The sequence below is a fragment of the Lissotriton vulgaris genome, chromosome 5, assembly GCF_964263255.1.
Source record: "Lissotriton vulgaris chromosome 5, aLisVul1.2, whole genome shotgun sequence".
Lineage (NCBI taxonomy): Eukaryota > Metazoa > Chordata > Amphibia > Caudata > Salamandridae > Lissotriton > Lissotriton vulgaris.
This window is the reverse complement of record NC_141693.1, coordinates 751,834,312-751,857,743: the sequence shown is the minus strand read 5'-3', so window position 1 is coordinate 751,857,743 and position 23,432 is coordinate 751,834,312. Positions and strand designations below refer to the sequence as shown.

The following is a 23,432-nucleotide window of genomic DNA, read 5'->3' as shown; positions in this document are numbered from 1 at the left end:
TCAAGCCCTGATCTTTGGACTGGGTAAGAGTGGTCTGCTTAATTCAGACACTCTGTTCATCACCACCCCCTTTTCTGAATCATTTTTGTCCACCATAAGCGTGGAAGGGTATACTCAGATGTGAGTCCCTTGCTCATTGCACCATCAGGATTCAAGCAAGCCGGGCCGAAAATGGCTGAAATGCCAGAAACCGGTCCCCGGAAGCTTGTTTCCTTCCCATTATAAGAATTGGCTTGGTAGTTTGGTCTGCCCTGTTCCCATGATGCACTGGGCCAGGGTCAGACTAATTTGCATATAGCCAAGTTCTGAGCTGGGATGGTGCAGTGAGCTAAAAAACGGTGATGGATCAAGGCCTGATCTTTGGACTGGGTAAGAGTGGTCTACTTAATTCAGACTCTCTGTTCATCACCACCCCCTTTTCTGAATCATTTTCGGACAGATGCCAGCTGACGGAATGAATCACAAAATGATTTTTCAATACTTATGTGGTGTGAGTTATGAACAGTTCACACCCAGGCTCGCAGAGGAACAGCTGCAGCCCGTGTGCTCAACTCACAGACGTAGTACTACGAGCCGTCCGCGTTGTTGTAGCTATCCCTGCCCTGTTCCGTCATACGCCACGCCACTCCGATTACGTTCCAACGTTGGGCTCACATAGCTACCTGTCACAGGCGTACTCGCTGTTGATGTGCAGGTCAGTGGTCTAGTTCTCATCGCAACAACTCTAGGACCACCAACGCCCCCCAAACCCGCATCTGAGCAAGTGTGTCCCTGTTGTCATTGTGTTAGCATGAGAGGCACAGGCCCTGCAACGTCACAGTGTGCTGTCACCTCAGAGTTGGCAGTGAGCCTGGACATGTAGCTACGCACGCATCCTCTTGCATACACAACACAACCATTGCAGGGGTGTACCTATTCAGCAAGGGGAACGGGCATGTCCCTATGCAGGAAGTGCGGTAAGTGTGTCTCTGTGTTCGGGTGTGGCCTGCCACAAGGGCTGCAGCAGTCGATGTTGTAAAGTGGCATGCACCACTGCCAAACGGCACTCTCATGGTGTAGTTGGAATGCCACAGGAAATGCCCGAATAGACATTACAATGCTGTGCCACTCGACTGCACGGGATACAACAGCGCACCGTAAAAAAGTGTGGGGCTCGTGGGAGGGACGACCAGCTGTTTGGCAATGTAACACACAGTGAACTCGCCCATGTGCCACGTGCTGGGCATCTCATCCATGATGACCACGGTTGCAGACATCCCACAACACCCACGACCGGCCTTTGTACACATCCTGTATGAATGCAGCGTGGTTTTTACTTCTATGTTTGTTCAGTGGTGCGATGTTGGCGGGTTGTGTGACTTGTGCTCCTTGTTGGTGTCTTTAATTGTGGCCCGTAGCGCTGGAAATGACATCAGCAGCGGGACCGCAGGACTTCCATTCCTAAAATGCAACTTGATTGTATACTCACCTGAGTGTGACCTGGCCTCTTCCTTGACCTGATGCAAGCCGGATGGAGAGTGAGCCCCGAGCTGTGAGTACAGTGTGATTTGGATTTTAAATGGCCTGTTCGGCCAGGGGGCGCACCGCTGCGGACTCATGCGGTCCCGCTGCTGATGTCATTTCCAGCGCCACGGGTCTGTCTGGCACATGGCTGAATGGAGGATGAGTTTTAAAGGACACCCATGATTTTTATTATATTTTACTGAAAATGACTGTCCCGGCTCACTGGAGCATGATTATGCAGGACTTCTGTTCCCAAAATGCAACTTGATTGTATACTCACCTGAGTGTGATTGAAATCCAAATAAAAGGAGGGATATTTACGAAAGCCTGATGGGAGCAGTCTATTTGGTAGCAGAAATACCTCTGACGAAGGGCGGATGCCTGAAACGCGTTAAGTCTCTGCTGACTAACCCTGGGCGTAGTGTGCGTAGTGGGGCTACGCGAAGCTACGCAAAGTGGGCGAGAAACTACGCCCACCTGCGCACTTTGCGTAGCCCCACTACGCGCCGCATGCCCCCCTCCCCTACATAGCTAATTTAATTAATTGGGCAAAGAAAAATAAATAAAATGCACTTACCTTGTCTGCAGCGTCCCGGGGTTCCCTCTGCTCGTTCACGGCTCCGTCTTCTAACCAATGCGCATGCGCCATGAATGAGCAGAGGGATCCCCGGGACGCCGCGGACAAGGTAAGTGTATTTTATTTATTTTTCTTTGCCCATTTAATTAAATTAGCTATGTTCGGGAATGCGGGAGGGAGGCGGGTGGCGGGCAACTGCGCTACGCCCAAGGAGTGCAAAGGGCGAAGTAGGCAGTAGGTAGTTATAGTTAGGATTATTTTGTATAGGGATTTCACAACATTCTATTGGGAATAACTTTGGCGCCGGTTGAGGAATCTGCCTGATATTTTCCTCAAATTTGCCTCGCGGCGCTCCGCTCCTTCCCTGAAAGTTTGGGGGGGATTCGTCAAGCGGGGGACGAGATAAAAGGGGGGTCCTTAAACGTGTTTTCCCCATGCTAATTTCCATAGGGCGGTTGAACTCACTTTTAGCCCGAATGGCTGAATGGATTTCCACCAAACTTGGCAAAATTGTAGAGACTGGAAGCCCGATGTGCCTTTGCTATGTCTCAAGATATGTGCTCCAGTGGATTTTAAGTAATTTAGGTTAAAAAAAAAATATATATCTATAAGCGCGCCCCGGTACGCACACCGGGGCGCGCACCAGCGCGCTACGCGAGTTCGTGCGCGGAAAGCTGATTGGCTCTCGGGTGTCTGTCAACATTCCAAACAGTCCGGAGCGGCCGCCATCTTGTGTCTCTGTAGGATCGAGACACAAGAGGTGGCAAAAACAAAGGGGGAAATGAACAAAAGAGGGCAGAGTAGACCCCCCCTGACCCCCTAGGTTTGATATGGGGGCCATAAAAGGGCGCGGGGGGAGCGCCCGGTACGCGCACCGGGGAGCGTACCATGGGGAAAGAAGAATTACAGATTTTTTTTAAAAAGTAGCATTTTTTTTGTACATTGGAGGTAGTTCTAAAAAGAACTGTTTTTTCTTCTTTTTGTTGTTTTATATTTTTTTATTGTTTTTTTGAACATTTTGTACTTTTTTTGGCTTTTATGAACAATTTTATATTTTTTTTGTTATTTTTATGGGGAGAAACAAAAAACAGGGAATTGTAAATGACTCAACTGGAGCCAAAAAAAATCAGGAAAAAATTAAGGTTTTTTGGGGCAATTGTGGTTGTCACCAGCACGGTTGATGAGCTTTATGCTTTGCTCACCATAGGTAATTATTTTACCACAAAATATACAACTGATTTTGTATTCCCCAAACTGGGGTTGTATGTTTGAGACCATCTCCCTTGTCTCTGGACCCGTTGGAGTGGGTTGCTTTCTTTTGGAGGTGCTGGGTGAAGATTGGGGAGGGTTGCTGGCCAGTTCTCTCACCTCTGCCGCAGCATAGTTGTTAGGATGCTTGCGTTTCATGTGGCGAATCATGGTGTAGTTACCAAAAGAATATTTTTTTGTAGGGTTCCCCCTCGAAAGTTCACAGCCACAGATTAGACAAGTCACTTTTGCCGCATTGACTTTCTTCTGGCCTCTCGGGAATTTAAAAAACTCCCACACAATGTGCTCTCTTGGTTTGTAAGGGGGATTGTCTTCAGGAAGGAACGTCCTCCTCTCCTCCTCCTCCTCCTCCTCCTCCTCCTCTTCTTCACCACTAATGTGGTGTTGTGGTGGTCCTTGTGGTGGTGGTGGTGGAGGTGGTGGCGCAGATGCTCCTGCTGCTGCTGCTACTGTAGCCATTTCTCAATGAATGAAAACAGGTCTTCCTCACTCAAAGAACAAAGTGAGAATGAGGAAAAAAGGTGGGGGCTTTCATCATTTGGAAAACAAAACTGTTCTGAACCAATGAAAAGTGTTATTTTCAGGTCACATGACCCGGTCTTTCATCATTTGGAAACCAAAAGTGTTCTGAACCAATAAAAAGTGTTATTTTCAGGTCACATGACCCGACGCGCTTACGCTACGCGCCCCTGCGCTTACGTTGCGGGATCGTATGCGCTCGGGTGCTTCTGGGTGAGCTTACGCCGTGCATCATAAGACGCATCAGGCGGCTACGCGATATGTCACAATGATGTTTTAGTTCGCGGCAATAGCGCTAACGGGACGCTCACCGCTACGGGCCCTGGGGCGCGCCGCAAGACTGCGCTTACCGGTGCGCTCACCGGGACGCGCACCGGGAGCGCTCCAGGGCAAAAAAAAAAAAAACATGAACAATATACATAAAAAAAATAGTATTACATAAATATACAATATAGGATTCATTATAAAAAATATGTCACTGACCATGTCATGAGTGATGTAATATGTGACGTCATCAGCAGTGCATTGCAGGCGCGCAACTTATAGTGAGTCCAACTAACTATAACGTGGGAATTTCAATGGTTTTATGTCAGTAAAATTTCCAGCTAACTATAACTAGTGTCAAACGTATGGTTTTTTCAGTGAATATATATATATATGTATATATATATATTTATGAATGTTATTCATTTGACATCTGGGAAAGCCTTTTTGTTAGAGAGTGTTGCACAATTAAAACCCCAAGCCTAATTTTGAGGACAGTCTTTGATGTGTCTCATTTTTTAAAAGTGAGATCCCTTTCCTGGTAGTGTTTTTATTGCATCACCCTGTTTGTGCCTCCGTGTGGGAGGGCGAAGCAATACAAATATCGTAACCCTCCTATCTCCAGAATCATGCGCATAAGGATCATGGACAGAATATCGGAAACAAAAATATTGTGCGGACAAAATATTGTGTCAAAAACTTTTAAAGGTAACTTTGGAAAGGTAAGTGCAAATAGCTAAGTATAGGTTTACTATTCCTAACTCCACATCTATGTACCCTGAAACCCTGTAAATACATATATATATATATGTATTTATATATCGATACTCCAAACCTTGGCCTGGCAGCTCTTCTTATAGAAAGCAACCTTTTTTTAAATGGTGTAAATGCATTCAGTAGTTCCTGAGAAATTAAAAAAAGAAAACTTTTGATATCTGAGCACTGAGGGGGAGTCGCGCCTCCTCCTGAGCACAAGCTGACTTCTGATTGGATGCCAACACTCCGAACCAGGAAGTGTTGGCAGCCATCTGTGACTTGGTAACCGAGACACAAGAAAACAGAAGAAAAAAGTTGAAAAACAAGAAAAGGGCCCAGGGTAGAAACACCCTGACCCCCTAGGCCTGGGTGCATATATCCGGCTGAGAAAATAAATAAAAATCAGAGCTCGGGCTCCTGCGCTTCATTATCTGATTGCCCCCAGGTGGGCCAGGTCCAGGGGCAATGTTTGTGCTATATGCATGGGCCTGCGGTTGCCCCTGCAGCCCAGGGGACTGCTACCTCCCAGGGGCTTGTGAAATATTATGCGGGGCACACAGCCCCAGGGACCGCCACCTCCCCGTGGCTTGAACAAAAATGCATGGATGTTCTTGCCTCCCTCATGCTGCCCCAGGGACCGCCACCTCTTTGGGGCATTGCTAATTATATGTGGGGGGCCTCGTGGTATGGACCAATGGGGACCACAACCGCCCCGGGTCTTTGAAAATGATGGGTGTGGGGGCCGTACGGCCCCCCTCCTGGAGCCCTTGATGGCCCTGGGGACCGCCACCACCCAAGGCTGGCACCTGCAATGTCCTGGGGTGCCCATTGCCGTTTGCTATGGCAGGGCGGGAGCATGGCTCCCGCCCTGCCATAGCAAACTCTGCTTCGCTTCATTGAAGTGAGAGCAGGAAAACCTGCTCACGCTTCAGTTAAGTAAAGCAGGATTGCTTTTGAACAACGGGAGCTGCATATCAGCAGTTCCCCTTGCTCAAAAGCAATGCCGGCTCCAGCAGGAGATGGGGAGCCGGCAGCACCATGGGGGAATAGGGGCTTCTCCCACCGTCCCCAACGGTGACGACAAGCCCCGGGGGATGGGGTCTCTGGGGCCAGAAGTGGCCTAGGGGAGGGGGCAACGTGGCCCCGTCTAAAAAAAAGATGGCTGGCCAGGCCTGGGGGATGGGTCCCAGGGGCCATAATTGGCCTCTGGAGGGGGCCACATGGCCTCCCTCCCCAAAAAATGAATAGCAAAAAACAAGGCTGCCAGGCCCCGGGGGCTCTTGCTTCTTTCTGTACCTCTCTTGCAAATTTCTACACCCCTCTTCCCTCTTTCTGCACCCCTTTTACCTGTTTTGCACCTCTCTTGTCTCTGTCTGCACCTCTGTTCCATCTTTCTGTACCTTTGTTGCCTGTTTCTGCAACGCTCTTGCCTCTTTCTGCAGTTTTCTTGCCTCCTTCTGCACATCTGTTGCTTCTTTCTGCACTTCTCTTGCCTCTTTCTGCACCCCTGTTGCTTCATTCTGCACTCCCCATGCTTCTTTCTACACCTGTCTTACTTTTTCCTGCCCGTTGCCTCTTTCTGCATTTGTCTTCCCTCTTTCTGTACCTTTCTTGCCTGTTTCTGCATCTCACTTGCCTGTTTCTGCAAGTCTCTTGCTTCTTTCTACACCTTTGTTGCCTCTCTCTGTACCCCTCTTTCTTCTTCGTGCAAGTCTCTAGCCTCTTTCTGCACCTTTCATGCCTCTTTCAGCACCTCTGTTAATTCTTTTTGCACTTATCTTCCTTCTTTCTACACCCCTCCTGCCTCTTTCTGTACCTCTCTTGCCTCTTTGTGCATCCCTCCTACCTTTTTCTGCACACCTCCTGCCACTTTTTGCACCTCTGTTGGTTCGTTCTGCATCTTACTTGAATCTCTCTGCACGTCTGTTGCTTCTTTCTACACCTCTGTTGCTTCTTTCAGCAATTCTCTTGCCTCTTTCAGCACTTCCCTTCCTTCTTTCTGCACTGCTTTTGCTTCTTTCTGTACCACCTCTGTTGCAAATTTCTGTGTCCCTCTTGCCACTTTCTGCATCCCTGTTTCCTCTTTCTGCACCTTTTTTGCCTGTTCCTTGCCTCATTTTGGTACCCCTGTTGCTCCTGTCTGCAATTCTCTTGACTCTTTCTGCACCTTTGACTTAGTTGTAGTTTTAATACCCCAGCCCTATTATATACTAGGGCCTTACAATGGAAGTCATGCCAATCACAGAGGTACCCCAATCCATAGTGTACCCTAGTGTATGTAGGTGTTTTCACTGTATTCTAAGTGTTTTTCAGGATAGCACTGGCTCCAGGCCTGGATAGTCAGAGTCAGTTACCACCAGTACCAGTCAGCAAGAAGTTGGGAGCACAGGATGACTTTGCAACAAGTTCTCATTCTGCACCTCTGTTGGTTCTTTCTGCATATCTCTTGCTTCTTTCTGCACTTTTCTTCATCTTTCTGGACTTCTGTTGCCTCTTTCTGAATTTCTCTTGCTTCTTTCTGCGCATTTCTTCCTCTTTCTGCACATACTACCTCTGTACGTATAGTTAGAAATTATCATTTAAAAAACCTTTGAAATTCACAAAAAAAACATAGGTGTCAGGGATGTTATAGTTTGAAATTAGCATTTAAAAAACCTTTCAAGTTCACTGAAAAAAAACATAGGTTTCAGGGACGTTATAGTTAGAAATTAGCATTTAAAAAACATAGAAATTCACTGAAAAGACCATAGGTTTCAGGGACGTTATAGTTAGTTTGACATTTCACTTATACAAAACCAGAGAAATTCGTCATTATAGTTAGTTGAGCTAACTATAACTTGCGCCCCCGCAATGCACTGCTGATGATGTCACATATTCTAAAAAAGTCGGAGGTATGGATTTACAGATTGGTTTCTTTCTGAACCAGTAGAATAAGATACAAACACAGTTTATTTTTATCTACAGATAATAGTTCATAATTTGGAAATAAACCAAAAAATACCAAAGAAATGCTCACCTGTATATCAAAACCAAATATATCTGCCATAACTCTGGTGACAGATCCCCAGAATGGATTTAACATAGGACAGCTTATGAACATATGCTTGTCATCTGCTTTATCCTGCTGGCACTTTGGACAGCAAGGAACAGCTCCCTTCGTGAACTTATAAAGCTTAGAGGGAGACCCGTATACTCTGTGAAGAGAGAAGAGATGATTTCTCCTTAAATTGACAGCTTGTACAGTGGAATATAATAAATCATAAGATACTTGCCATATCACTTCTGTGCTGGATCCCGGAAAGCATGCGCCCCACAGCTGTGATGGAAGGATGAAATCACCATCTGCCAATTCGATCAAAAGTCAATACAAGTTTGCCACCTCTTTCTTGTTTCGTTGTCTCATTCTTAAGGCTGTCTCTAGATCGTTCGTGTAGCCGACCATAATACCAATTACCTGGGACCAACTTTTTATTTGTAGATATTTAAACTTGGATAGGTGGTTATTTGTAATTTCCCACAGATCTTCCCATGGTAATACACTGCCATCAGGATTAAGTTGGGCACAAAAGTTTATCCCGGCTGCTTTCAGTGGTGTTACTAACAGATCTTTATTCCACGCAGGTTAGTCTGGTGTATCCCAAATAGGAGTCATTGCGCTGTTATAGCTGATCTTTAGCTGATCTTTAGAAGCTTCCTAATTTTGTACCATGTACTAGCTAAGTCTCGTAAAGTCTTCAAACTAACCTTCTTGAAAAAACTTGGGTCTCAAATTTATATAAGAAAGCTTGATCTCCTCCTTTTAGCTCCTGTAGCATTTCCTTAAACATTCTTCCTATATCTGAGTTATTTGGTTCACTCATAAGCATTTTCCCTGCCTTTAATAGGAATACCCATGTATAAAATAATATATCAGGTGTGCATAATCCTCCCTTATTCTACTTTCGCCTGAGCTTTTTATAAGAAATTCTTATTCCTTTAGAGGCCCATATAAAAGAGTTTATTTCTGCCTGGATTTTCCTTAGACCATCTTCTTTTTTAAAGCTAGTGATATGTTTTGAAAAAGAAAAATAAGTTTTGGCAGGAGCATCATTTTTACCAAATTGACTCTCCCGATTAGTGTCAAAGGTAGATATGCTCAACTTTTTAAAGAGTCAGAAATAGCTTTGTCGACCCTATCAGATTTATATCAACTAAGACATTACTATCCTGAGTAATTATGATGCCTAGATACCTTATTTCTTTTTTCAGTGACAGTGTAAGAGAATAAACATCAAAATTCCAGGCCATGCATTCAGTTTTAGACTGATTTATCTCATACCCCGAGAAACTACCAAACTGCTCTGCTAAACTATATATGCAGAGAATAGCCTTCACGAGGTCAGACGTGTATTTCATCATATCATCTGCATATAGTGATACTTTTTTTCCTCAAGTTTTTACATTTAAAAGGAAGTATATCCTTATGCCTTCTAATCCGTTCTGCGAGCGGTTCTATATATAAATTAAAGAGCAAGGGTGAAAGAGGACACCCTTGCCTTGTCCCCCTTTGAACTGGTATAGGAGAAGAAAGGTTAACATTTGTCAGTATTCTGGCTGTTGGAGTTTGGTAAATTGAAGAGACTGATCTACAAAAGTTTTCCCCCAGATTATGCTTATTTAAAATAAGAGTTAAATAGGCCCTGTTAACCCGGTCAAACGCCTTAGTAGCATCGAGCGTGATAATAGCCATTGGAATTTTATGTAGTGTTGCTATATCTATGGCTCCGATCAGAGTATATGTTAGGTCTTGAATACATCTCCCTTTAACAGATACCTTTTGATCCTCATGTAATAAGCAGGTTATATTTCCATTCAGTCTCTCTGCTAAAATCTTGGCAAAAATCTTATAATCAAGATTCAGCAGAGAGATCGGCCTATACGAATTGCATTGTCTGGGTGACTTAGATGGTTTTAAAATCAGAGCAACCGTGGCTTCATTCCATAAGGAAGGCATTCTCCCTCCCTTTCAAAAATATGGGGAAATAGTTTATCCATTACAGGGATGAGAACCTCTCCTAATATTTTATACAGTCCTGACGCCTTACCTTTTTTCCCTGTCTCAATTACCTTCTCAATTTCATTCTGGCTTATTGGTCTGTTGAGATTACTGGACATCTCATCACTAATTTTGTTTGAGAGAAAATGTTCAAGCCGTGCTTCTATCACCTTAACCTGTGGGGATAAATCTTCTTGAAAGACTTTTTTAAAATGCTGTTGAAAGGCTTCTTCGATATCTTGGGGGTTCTCAAATAAATTTCCAGTGTTATCACAAACTACTTCTTTTATGTTGGCTTTTGCTGTATCATGTTTAGTTTTCAGGCTAAGAGCCTCACACAGCCTTCCCCATATTCAAAGTGAGCCAGCTTACTTGTCTCCCATCTCTTTTTCAGCCTAGCATCTAACACCCCTGCCAGATCTGCTTTAAGAGATTGCAGGGTCCCCTCATGAGGGATAGACTCTTTCTATAATTTCTGGATTTTGCGCTCAATTTCTTCTATTTCTGCTTTATACTTCTTCTGTCTAGAGATCTGAATAGAAGTTATACAACCTGTTAAGAAGGATTTATAGGTGTCCCATACTATTTCTATAGAGGTGATTTCCAAATTAGTTAGAAAATAGTTCTTTGTGTCTGTTATTAAACTTTCAATTACTTCCTGCTCTAACAAGAGGGCCCGATCCAATGTCCATCTTTTATTAATTAATTTATTTGGGAGTTTCAAAGTTAATATAACTGCCACATGATCTGATAAATGCCCCCCTGAGTGTTTCGTATCTTTTACCCAATCCTTCAGCTCTATACTGAGTACAAAGAAAGCCAATCCAGATGTGGCCGTACTTCTTATTATGGAAAGTATACCCTCTCCTAGTTCCCATTCTTTCCCTCCATATGTCCATCCAGCCAAGATGTTTCATCGTATTTTTCAGTAGGAATCTCATTTTACCGTTTTGAGCTGATCTACTATTTAAAGACCTATCCATTATAGAGTCTACAACCAGATTAAAATCACCTGTCAATATTAAAGGATATTGAAAAAGCAACAACTCAGCTAATATATCTTTTAAAGGGACTGGGCCATCTCGGTTAGGACCATATTACCCTGCCACTGTGAATTTATATGTATGGAACCTTATTTTGACTAAAGTTCATCTTCACATTTTATCAACTTTAGAACCATCCACTGATAGGCCTGGAATTTTTTGTAATTATAGCCACCGCCTTTGCTGTTGTCTGTTGTGTAGTACATATTACTTCATGTATCCATTTTTTATATTTCTGCACAGACTCTCCATTTCGTACTCGGTGAGATGTGTTTCTTGGAGAATAAAAATTTGCTCTGGAGCATCTTTTACATATTGAAATATCCTCTCCATCCTGTGTTTCACCCTCCGCCCATTTAGGTTCCATGACATCACTCTAAGATATATTGTCTGGTCAACTGTGGCCTGCATCATCTCTCCCTGTGTATATATAAAACTGCTTATAATATTTATTTTGGGAAATCTGACTTTTTTGTGGATTTTTTCCCAAATGCTCCCCACCCAGTGACCAAACCCTAACCCTCCCTCCATCCACCCTTGTGATCCCCTGGGGAACCCCCACTCCTCCTCTCTTGTGGCCCTACCCATTCCTTTGAGACTTCCCTCCTATTGGTCAGGACGATACAACATTCATGGCTTTCAATGTAGTTGTTAGCTAGTGTTTTCAACAATTAGTTTATCGGTCTTCTCTTAATTCACGTGATTTTATAGCAGGATTGCCCTGGGAATTTAAAATAGAAAAATCTAACACTAGACAAGCTAATGAGCCATTGATCCATTTCCTTGTCCAAAAATGAGCTGCAAAAAAGTTTCAGCCTCTTCGGCTCGCCTAAAACGTGCATTTTGTGCTCGTTCTGCTCGTTCTTTTCACCACAAACCGTGCTCCTTGCTGAAAAGCACGCCCGGCTTCACTTGCATTAATGTGGTTCTGCCGCTCGTTTTACTCCGTCCTACTTCCTCTGTGGTAAACCAAGAAGCAGACCTTCAATTTAAAAAGACCACGGGGCATATTATCAAGCCTGTGCGCTAAAATTATCGCCGCTTTATCGGCCGAAAACGGCCGATAAAGCGGCGATAATGGGCTTGATAATATGCTCTGTGGAATTCCAATCGAAGCCCATGTTAGATGTCTTCACATCTAACATGTGCTTCGATTGGAATTCCATAGAGCATATTATCAAGCCCATTATCGCCGCTTTAAAGCGGCGATAATTTTAGCGCACAGGCTTGATAATATGCCCCCACATTTCCATTACATAAAATGCTATCGCAGCATTTAAAAAGCACTGCAAACCATGAAAAACGGTAATAGAAACAGCAATAACCGCCCTGACCATTCAGAGCCTCTCGAGACCAGCTAGCCGCTGACCGCCATGTTCTCCTTCATACCTAGATGTTGCTTGTGCCTGTTGTCACTCCTTGCCACTACTCTTCTCAAAGTCACTCGCTTCTCCTCAAAATGTTTTCCACGTTGCTGCACTAACCATCTGAGGGGGGACTGTGTCTGCTGTACCTCCCTCCAGGCCATCATTGACCCTATGCTGTCTTCCCTCTGCAGACCTTTCTTTATATCTTCATCCAGACACAGGTTTCCTCTCTTCATTTAGCCAGGCCTGAGGTCTCCCTCGGCAAATCTTCTCCCTTCTGCTGTCCTTGAACTCTGCAACCCCTCCTCTCTCTGCCCCAATCCGCGCTGAAGATCTCTATTGGCCCTCGCTATCCCTCCAGGCTCATCCTCTGCCACCCCGCTGTGCCTTCCAAGCAAGAGGTCATCATATGTAGACCCCACTTACAGACATATTGGCTAAAGCTCTGACCACGTAAACCCTTTTTTTCCCATTTACACAGGTTCACGCACTGCCTCTCGGACCCTCCTCATCTAACCTCGTCCTTAACAGACTGGGCTGGGAATCTCTGTTTGCAGACTCACCTGCGTCCGCTCAGGCCGAGCTCTCCCCCTACAAGTCCATCTCCTCCCATACACGTCTGAATTGTCTCTCAAATTCACCCTGGTCTGAGCTATGCACGTACAGATGGCTCCCCACGCACTCAAGCCCGAGCCCCTCCCCTTCAGACAGGGTAGTAAAATTAGGAAATACTTCCCTCCTGTGACACAGATGATTTTAAACAAACATTATGGAAAATGACGCGAAATGCAATTGGCCAGTTTGTTGCTTAACTAACAGTTGTTCACAATTCTGAATACAACACGTGCAAGGATCGTTCGAGCAGAACACGTCTTTCGCCAGTCACAAGAGATTCATCTGAGATATTTTCTGTACAAACCAGTCTCCCTCAGAAGAAAATAATGCAATAAAGCAGAAATGATAAAAAAGTTAACTTAAAAAAAAAAAGTGAAACTCTAAACTCATCAGTTAAGCAAATTTACACTTGTGTAACAAAGATTTCATCTCGGCCTGCTTTCAAACTGACTGGGTCATCTTCGTTTCTTTGCAGTTTGTCTTGTGGCTCACGGAGATCTTGGGCACTTTGCTTTAATGATTCAAGGGGTTACTGGGAAAAATCCTCTTGCTTACGTCGCATACGGGTGTTTCTGTGGCGTGAGCGGAAATGGACAACCACAGGATGCCACAGACTGGTGAGTAACCACAGCACTTTCAAATAAGTTCTATTTATTAACAGAAAACAACCTAAAGTTACTCCATAAGAAGGCCAATTTGTCAAATCCTTTGGAGATCATCTAATACCGCATTTCTTGTAATTAGGTGCACAGTGCCGGTCTAAGCCTGGCGCTCCCAAAGTCATAATAAAGCACAGTACAGAGGACTGAGGGCCTTATGTATGAAACTTAGGTTTTGCGATTCTCAAATAGCGATTTTTAGAGAATCGCTATTCGAGAATCACAAAATGCCATGTATGTAGGATTTGCAAATAATTTTGCGAATCCTACATATTCCTTAATTGCGAATAGCAAATTGCAATTCGCAATTAAGGAATACCTCCCCATTCACTCCTATGGGCCTAGAGGCCCATAGGAAAGAATGGGAAGACATTCTCAATTTGCGATTCTCAATTAGAGAATCGCAAACTGAGAATTTCATGGGTGCCAGGGTGTCAAAAGGACACCCTGTTGCACCCCTGAAATGTCATGTGTGCCTAAGGGCATGTATGTGCATCACATTTGCACTTTGAAAAATGCAAAAAAGTGAATTTTTCAAAGAAATCGCTAATTACCACCAACTTGAAGTTGGTGGTAATTTGCGATTCCTTAAGGCCAAATTGCACTTTTTCTGTGCTTCTTACAATGCATTTAAGGAATAGCAATTTGCGATTCCTTAAATGCAATCGCAAAATAAGGAATCGCTAATTTTGCGATTCCTTATTTTGCAAGACAGTTTTGCTTTCATACATACCCCTGAGCCAAATTGCGATTGCAAACGCCGAAATTCTGCAAATGTTGGCGTTTGCGATCGCAATTTGGAATGATACATATGAGCCTTTTAGGACTCCATGTGATGTAGACACGTAGACGATTGTGAATTGTAGATGTGGGTCAAATGGTTTTGATTTTATATGAGAGGGAGACCATTTAATGACTGTACCTTTGATCCCTTTAGGGCAGTGGTCATCAAACGTTTTAATGCCACACCCATCCAGTATACAAAAAAATCATTGGGGCACCCCCCAGAAGTTTTTCCAAATATTCCATTAAATTCACAATATTTTATTATCTCTAGACTTTTTCAAACATTACAGTTACGTTCTGTTAAACCTTTTAAAAATGCTATCAAATATATGATTGCTGAACATGCAGTTCTGGTCAGGCAGGCCTTATTAACCTGTATAAGTATGCACAGTGTGATTATTATAAATGGGGGTGGGGATATTTGAAGAATATTCGAAGTCCATTCCCTTTTGACACATACTCCCAGCCAGATATGAATGATAAAATTGTTAGTAATGGCCTATTACAGAGTGGCTTAGTGCTGATCATTTTTTTCAGCTTAAGAAAAGCACTGCTATTAGCATGATGCTTCTTTTAAACAGAGCATGGCACCCATCCTGGAATCAGTTAAGGCCCCCTAAGGGGTATCCGTCCCCAGTTTGAAGACCCCTGCTTTAGGGCCTTTTTTGAATGTACGTGGGTGCAGATACCCCAAGGAGAATGAAAAGACACGCCTCTCTGTTGGACTTGGCCCTTTTTGCATGGTCATCCATAAACTTTTTGCCTTTTCTCCTAGCCTTTTTTCTGACATGGTGTTGTGGGACATAGGGCATTGGAGCCCAGAGGAAGGCCAGTTGGCCTGGGGTTAGGACTAATGTTGATAGGGCGCAAAGTGAAGCCCCTTACATCGTGATTTATGCCTAATGCTTTTCTCTTAGGTGTGCCCGCTAAGAGTGGGTATGGTGGAACACTGTTGCTAATGATTTATGCACAGGGTGGTGACTACGGATGTGATGCCTAATGGGATGATAATGCTAATGTGATTTAGGCACAATATGGTTTAGGCCTCATGTGATGCAAAATGTGTTTTTATGCCTGTGATACCTAATGTGTAATGTATTTATGCTTAGGATGTTATGCATAATTTTTTTCTGCTGGTGAGGCCTAGGGTGTAATGTGTTTATGCTAATGAGGTTTGGGCCTAAGGTGATTTATTACCTAATGCCATGTTATGATATTTTAGGATGGTGTCAATGCTAATGTCATAATGCTTAGGTCATTATGGTACCAGTAGTTACTGGTTGTGTTTTACATTTACCTCACAGTACAAACTCACCAAGCACACTAGTATGGGGGAATAGTTATAAGAAAGGTGTATGTTAACTACAAAAGAAATGAAGAAACCTGCTATAAAACTAAGTATAAAATTGGCCCAAGTAAGTAAAGTAAGTAAATATTAATGACTGACTAAAGTTAAATATAGGATTAAAATACATAGACAATGAATGCCAGAGTTCAAGTACATCCAGGATAGAGGGCTCAGCTGTATAACAGTGCAGGCTGCTGGTCCTCACAGTCCCTATGCACCGAGATCCGCCTCCTTTCACTGACCCACAGAGTCCAAGGCAAGGTTACTGCTTCGACAACACCCGCGGAGCAGTACTTAAAAAACAGGCAGGGGGTGATAACAGTCCGGGAAGAGGGCTCAGCTGTGTAACAGCGCAGGCTGCTGGTCCTCGTAGTCCCTGTATGCCGAGATTCACCTTCTTTCGCTGACCCGCAGAGTCCATGGCAAGGTTACTGCTGTAAGCTTCATCCCTCTAATCCGGACTTGCTGAGCAGCACACTCCCTTTCTTTTAATGCTCCGCTCCACTCGCACTGCTCTGGCCAGCCACGGGGGTCCCGTAGCTTTCCTCGCAATAGAGGAGGTCAAGACTATCCTGCTTTAGGCCACCTCGCACTGCTCACGCTCTCACTGACCACACAATGGCAGTGTTCGGCGGGGGGCCCCTACTCCTCCTGCTGCTCCGCCTTTCCAAATAAGCTGTATAGTGGAGGGGAAAGTGCAGAAAAAGTCGTCCTGCCAAATACGTCGTCCTGAGTCCTGAGCCCTGCGGTGGCGTGGGACTGACAATTAGCCCCCCGCTAACCCCCCCCCGATACCAGGTAGTGCTATCCGTGGCACCTCTGCGGCCGAAGGGCCGAAGGGTAGAACAGACGGTAAGAGGCGGCGCAGTGTAAACACTCCAGATCCCCGAACCTCGCCTCTCGGTCTCACTCTCTACAGTCGGCAAACACTTTTTTGATGGTTCTGACCATGCCCAATTGGCTGGTCCTGTATAATATCCCCTGTGAATATTGCCCATGCCAGTTGGCAGAGTGTAAATGTGTGATTATGTTTCTAACGTGTTTATGATAATACAAAGGCTATTTTTATATAAACTTGTGTGGAGTTTCTTTTGTGGTGTGCCTAGTTTGTTGCTGCTGTGTGTGTGTGTTGCACAAACGCTTTACACATTGCCTCTGAGATAAGCCTGACTGCTCATGCCAAGCTACCAAGGGGGTGAGCAGGGGTTATGTTTAGCATGTAACTCCTTTGCTCTTACTAGAGTGGTGGTTTCTGCCTGGCTTTGGCCCAAGCCTTAGCCAATCAGAAGTCCCATTTCTAACACTCGCCTTTTCAGTTCTAGCTGTCACTGCCGTCTACAAGACTTTTTGTTACCAGTTTTCTAAAACATACAAATGGTGAGGTGTGGCTGCACCAAGAATACTGTTACTCTTTCACCCCAAGCTATTGTCTATTCGGTGTATCCTTCCTCCTAGCAGGAAGTTTTAATATTACAGTACATGAGGGGCTATTTTAGGTCTGAAATGAACACCAAATCATCACATTGTCATTCAGTTCCTTATCTACTTAAAAAAAAAATATTTAGCCATTATTATGATAAAATCCAAACATAAATTAGAGACAAAACAAAAAAAAGCACTTGAACACATACATAGGATGATACACATAGTTGGTACTTAGATTAGAGAAGGCCGATAGCGAGAAGCGAGATTAGGGAGTTTAGGGAAGAAAAGGAGAATGAAGAAAACAAAAATTGTGAAACACCTTGATGTACAGAGTAGAATAATGCAACAGGACTATTCCCATGGAAGACTAGACCAGATCCTTTTGAATCTTAAGCAAGAGCGAGGGCCTCTAACCTTAGCTAAGGCTGAATTAGACTCAAACGCCTGTTTGAGCAGTGCCCATACCTCGCTAACATTTGGGCTGGTAGGGTTTATCCAAACTCTAGCCATACATAAATGGGCACATACAATGATAATAGAGGGTAATGACCTCTCTTAACTGGTGGCCCCATGTTTAATCCCAAGAAAAATGTCCTTGTCTGAAAGCTGACAATCATGACCCAGATACCCTGTGAGCGTTAAAAATACATAATTCCAGAATGACTTTAGCATCGGACAGTCCAAAAACATGTGTTATAAGTCTGCCGCAAAGGGCTTACATTTTGGACAGCGCGTCTTAACAGAAGATCGAGATGTTGCCCACTTGAAAATGAGCTTGGGTGTGTAATACAACATAAAGTTTGTCCTATTTTGCTGCAATTTCAAAGTGACGGAGGCTACTGCTCAGTTTAGGGTATCCAAGCCTCCTGTATTTCTTCTGCTGTTACTTCAATTATAAGAAGCCAACTTAATTTTGGAGTTTTCTGCATACAGTCGTCATGAGCTAATGAAAGATGGTTCTGATAAAATGAACTAATAGAAATTTTACCATCATTCCCATATATACCCGACAATATTTGCGACAAATATGGTATATCTCATAGTTTCTGTCTGTGTGGGAAATAATCCCTTACTTGTAGATATTTTTTTTAAAAAAGGACTCTGTGGGAACCCAAACTCCTCTCTTAAGAAAGAACGAAACCCCTGACTGTCATACAATTGACCTAGTCTGTGAAAGCCCATACATTGCCAGTCTATTGCGACATAGTCTTTTTTTTTCTTTTTTCAATTTCCCGCCCCCCCTAGCCCCCCATCCTGCGGAGAAACCCCCCCCCCTCCCCCCTAGCTCTTACCCTAGCCGGGGAAGAGCCACCCTTCTGCAGCTGCTGCCGCTGGAGAGGCAGCATGAGTAGCAAGTCACCTTAAGAGGCCCCCTCCTTCCCTCTTTCTTAAACAATTTATCAAATAAAGCAAAAAGCAAAAAGCAAACTAGACATTTTTTCAACTTCTCAATGATGCATAAAGATAGAAGAACCCCCCTGTGCAACCAAAGTTTCTAAGCATCAAAGCTTCCAATTGAGATTAGCAATTTGCGCATACAGTAAGAACTGATTCTTTTGGATCAATTTTTAGTCTTGCTCTTGCCCGCACTGGTGCCAGCTAAATATGCTTCGGCTTCCTTTGCATCTGTAAAGAAATGAGTGCGTCCATTTTTAATAACCTTGAGGCGGGCAGGTTCTTGAATAAACGCCTGACCCCCGCTAGACTTAATTGGATCTATCAATTTGCGAAGCATCTACCGTCTGTCCATTGTTTCTTTGCTTAAATCAGAGCGAACAAAAATTGAGAGCTCACCAATAGCAACAGGAGATTTGAAACGAGCTTTCTGCCAAACAGCCTGGCGCAATAAAAAATTACCAAAAAAAATTAGAAAGGGACGTGGAAACTGATTCTCCCTGTTTCTCTGAACCAAAGGCAGACGATGAGCACGCTGAATTTGTGAGTCCCAGTCCCAGTCCGCTAGATCTGGGAAAGCTTTCTGAAGCAGCCCCACTAAGTAGGCCCTCGGATCAGATCCCTCCGATCCCTTCGGTATCCCAAAAAGTCTCAGATTGGATCGCCTCTGTGATTTTCCAAATCTTCGACCTTCAATTGGAGCGCTGACAGCTGAGACTCATGTTTGTCAACTGCGAACGTCGTTTTTGTGCTCGTTTCCTCAATCACGACCACCCGTTGTTGAAGTTCAACAATATCCTGTAAAATCCCCCCCCGAGTTTGGTGGTGAGTTCCTGTAGGGTAGATTGTACTTTGCTGTTGTCCTCCCTCAGTTGAAGGTAATGTTCCTGCGCTTCAGCCCGTTGATTGTTCAGTAGCTGGAGTATTATGTCTAGTGGAGAGGGATCAGTTGTTTCTTGTCTTTGGCTTTGTCCCTCTTTAGAGGCACTCTGAAGTTTATCTGTCCCTGGGTTGGCTGAAGGGGGTGTTGTTACAAAAGAGGAGCCCCCAGGGGAGAGGAGGGCAGCGTCTGCCACTGAAGTAGCTGCTATTGCGTTAGGTTGTGGAGTTTTAGCTTCCAATATTGGTGAGTCAGCCATAAATGCTTGCATTGATAGCAGTGCTTGATCGGTTAACCCCTCCAATGACGGGTTAGGTGAGGCGATTGGAGCACTGCTTTCCAAGGCGATGGGGCTGGCGGAAGTGCGAGGCACTTCAATAATAGGCATAGTTTCTGTGGGACTAGCCCCTGATAGTCGCAGTGTCATATTTTTAACTAAGCCTTTTGCCTCGATCCATTTTCTCAAAGGACTTTTGTCCAGAAGAATCTTCTTCAAGATTTGATTATTGTTTGCGATGGGTCAGTTTAATATGGTGCCAGCCTTGCCACCTTTCTTTGCCCTGGGTTTGCTTTTGTGTTTGCGCCCTCTTTTTGCCCGTGATTTTGCCAAGTTATCTGTGTGGTCATCCTTCTCCCCCTTCTCATCCAATTCATCTTCTGTCTCAGCATCATTATCCTCAAAGGAGCCTTGTTCAATAAATTCAGTAGACACAGTGTGTTCCATAAGTTCAATGGGTTTGATAGGCATCACACTTTCCTCTGCTAGCCCGTCTGTCTCGACTGCAAGTTCAGGGATAGCTGGTTCAGTAGGGGGTGATAAGCCTGTGATGACAGCACTCAGTCCACCTGTCGGGATCTGTTGGTCTGTTCTTATATCCGAACACAAGTTATCCCCCATTCTAACCTTTTCAACAGTGACTGATTCGCCAGTCTGTATCAATGGCTGCTCTATTGGGGAGCTACTATCAATCCCTTCCAGATCCATAGGAGTATTACAGCTCTTTAGGATTAGTTGTTTGTGCCCCGCTGTTTCAGATATTTTTCCAGTCTCTAGAGCGTGAGGCGCCATGTTTGTTTCAACCCCAGACGGTCCCCCCCTTCCTGCCATAGGTTTAGCTACCATTGCCAACTTGGTTATGACTTTAGTTACAGTCTGATCAGGTTTCTTAATGTGCGCGCTAGGGGGTAGATTAAATGGTTTCTGTACCTGTTTGTCGATGTTAGCACTCTCCTGGTACAATCCTCCCATCGCATTAGGCACCGTAGCAGCTCCCGGCGGCCCAGCTGATGAAGAAGGTACCTTCTTTTCCAGTTTCTCTCCCTCCATGGCAGCGCTAGCATCGTTCTCCGATGTGGAATTTCCAGCAGCTCCTGTGATCGCGTTGACTAAGGAGAGTGCGGCTGTTACCGTGGCTTGTGAAGTTACAGCCGGGGGAGCGAGAGGGGGTGCTGCAGCTCCTGCCGGTTGTCTGCTGTTCCGCGTTGTCCGTGGCGGATTCTTCGGAGACATCCTCCTTACCCACCAGGTGTGGGATGCACGAAGATTAAGACCTAGCCAGCCGAGCCCTGAGCTCCCAAGCAAGCCGTGAATCGTCCGCCTGAAGAGCCGAGCTGTGTCCGGGAGCCGGAGCATCGGTAAGGGACCCCACTGATAGCACCGCAGCAAAAGCTCCAGAAGCCGTTTGAAAGTATTTTCCTTTCTCCGAGAAAACCCCCCGCTACCTTTCTAGGGTCAAGCACGGGGCTTAGTGCGGCTTTTGCATCATGATCGTTGCGCCGTTAGGGGGAGAGAGAGGAGTCTCCAGGTGAACCGCTCAGCGCAGATCCTCACTCCACCATCTTGGATCTCTATTGCGACATAGTCCTGAAATGTTTCAGGAATTATTGGATTACCCCATAAAACAGTAAAATAATGCAACAAGGGCAGTGAGTTTCCTGACAGATCTCCTGCCAGGTCCTGGTTATGTCCCTGACCACCTTGAATCTAACCCGTTTGTAATAATTAGGATCTGAAGTCTTGTAGAGAATAAACCCTATCGATGGTCCACAAGCTAGCTGATAGGCCAATAAGGATAAACCAGCTTCGAGCCCCTTTAGCAAGTTCTGGATCCGCCCGACAAATGCGGCCCAGTAATACAACTTAAATATCTGGGAGTGGCCCTCCTGGCACGTCTATACCCCCAGATATAGCTGCCTATAGCAATTTCCAAATGCTTAAAAAAAGATTGTGGGACCCAAAAGGGGATTGAACGAAACAAATATAAAAACATAGTCAATACATTTATTTTTATTGCATTGCACCTACCAAGAATGCTCAGGGGAAGCCGGTGCCAGCCGCGCAGCTTAGCCATAACTAATTTGAGAAGTGGCTTTTAGTTCAGAGTGAATATATCCTTAACCTGACTACTAAGGTGGATACCTAAATATGGGGCCGTATCTGTAACACCTAAAGACGTTGGCTAATTAAGGATTGTCTGAGTTTTAGCCAAATTTAGCTTTTACCCTGAGAAAGAACCAAACAGCTCTGCCTCTTCTGTAATACAGGCTAGCATCCGCTGGATTGGCAGAAAAAACAGCGATGTAATCTGCATATGGAGTGAGCTTGAGTTCTGTACCATTTAAGCACACTGAAGAGGGGCAATTTTAGGTCTGAAATGAGCGCCAAATCATCACATTGATAGTCATTCAGTTCTTTATCTCCTGTGTGAGTTCTCTACGGAAAGCAATCATTTTGCTGCTTTGTGTCCCAGAAACAGCAAAGCCAACAGGGCAGGATTTCATTAGATAAATACCATTTGTGCATTTAATGCGTGAAAATGACATTTGTGAATGCCTGTGGTTACATGCATTTGTACATTAAAGCCAGATCTATTGGCATAACTAATGCTTGTTTGAGAATGCAAGGTACAACAGCCAAGCTATACAAATGGCCAGTTTTAATACTGTATCCCAAACAGAAGCGTTCTTGGAAACTGTTGCCTGGAACATATTTGACGAGTTGACTGGAGAACAAACGTTTAGTGTCTTTGACCTTGAAAGGCAAGGTAGTGATAGGGTGATAATTGCTCAGTGTAGCAGTTTCAGGTGAGGATAATTTTCAGAAAGTACTGTATTGCATTGTATTGTATTGTAATTGCATTTATATAGCACCTGACGAGTCATGAAGCGCTTTTTGGCGAGTAGCACGCTACTCCGGAACCCTTAAAAGATTAGTGGTGAATTTGTGTAGTGAAATATGAAAGTCTTTTGAGTATTGGATATGTTAGTCAGGAGACAAACTGGCCTTTTTCTTGTAGAATGGAACTTTCCTTTTAGTGATTGTATTTACTTTAGTTAGTTTTGCATAACAGTAAACAATTCTAACAGTAAAAATGTACAAACTCCACCTGTGGCCTATTATCAAGTACAATACCGTTGTCTATTATTAAACTGCTTAAAAGCATACATATATTTTTCCATCACATATATTCTTGATGAGGAATAGGTGTTTCATTAATACATATTGGGGCAGATTTATGTTAACTGGCGCATCCCCAGGGATGCGCCAGTTAACGTGCGCCACAGTGCGCCACAGCTCCGCCACCCATGGTGCGCCGCATTTATAATGCGGCGCACCATGGTGCAAAAACGGCACAGATGCATGACGCATCTGTGCCGGAAATGTGGCGCATTGCTGGAGTTACGTCGCAAGCGCGACGCAGCTCCAGCAAGGCTCGGGGTTACACCATCTGCACAATGCTGCATCAAGACCTACGCCTGCTTCAAGCAGGCGCAGGGTTTTGACGCAGCATTGCCCTGAAAGTGACTGAGTGAAATCTCATAGATTTCACTCAGCCACTTTCAGGAGGCGTTCCTGCGCAGGAACGCCCCCCCTGCGCAGGAACGCCTCCTTATGGCGCAGGGCTTTACAACGTGACGCATCTCCTAGATGCGTCACGTTGTAAATATGGCGCATTGTTTGCGCCGCAGTTGCGTCAAATAAAGTGACGCA

General features: G+C 44.5%; 1 protein-coding gene across 1 annotated transcript in view; it reads left to right on the top strand.

The window, feature by feature from the left end:
- Positions 1 to 23,432, top strand: part of LOC147711503 (phospholipase A2, membrane associated-like) — a 319,182-nt gene that overhangs the window by 170,106 nt on the left and 125,644 nt on the right. Inside the window, exon 2 of the mRNA XM_086922195.1 lies at positions 13,424 to 13,565. Coding sequence (XP_086778321.1) covers positions 13,424 to 13,565 — 142 coding nt within the window. The remainder of the gene's footprint in view (positions 1 to 13,423; positions 13,566 to 23,432) is intronic.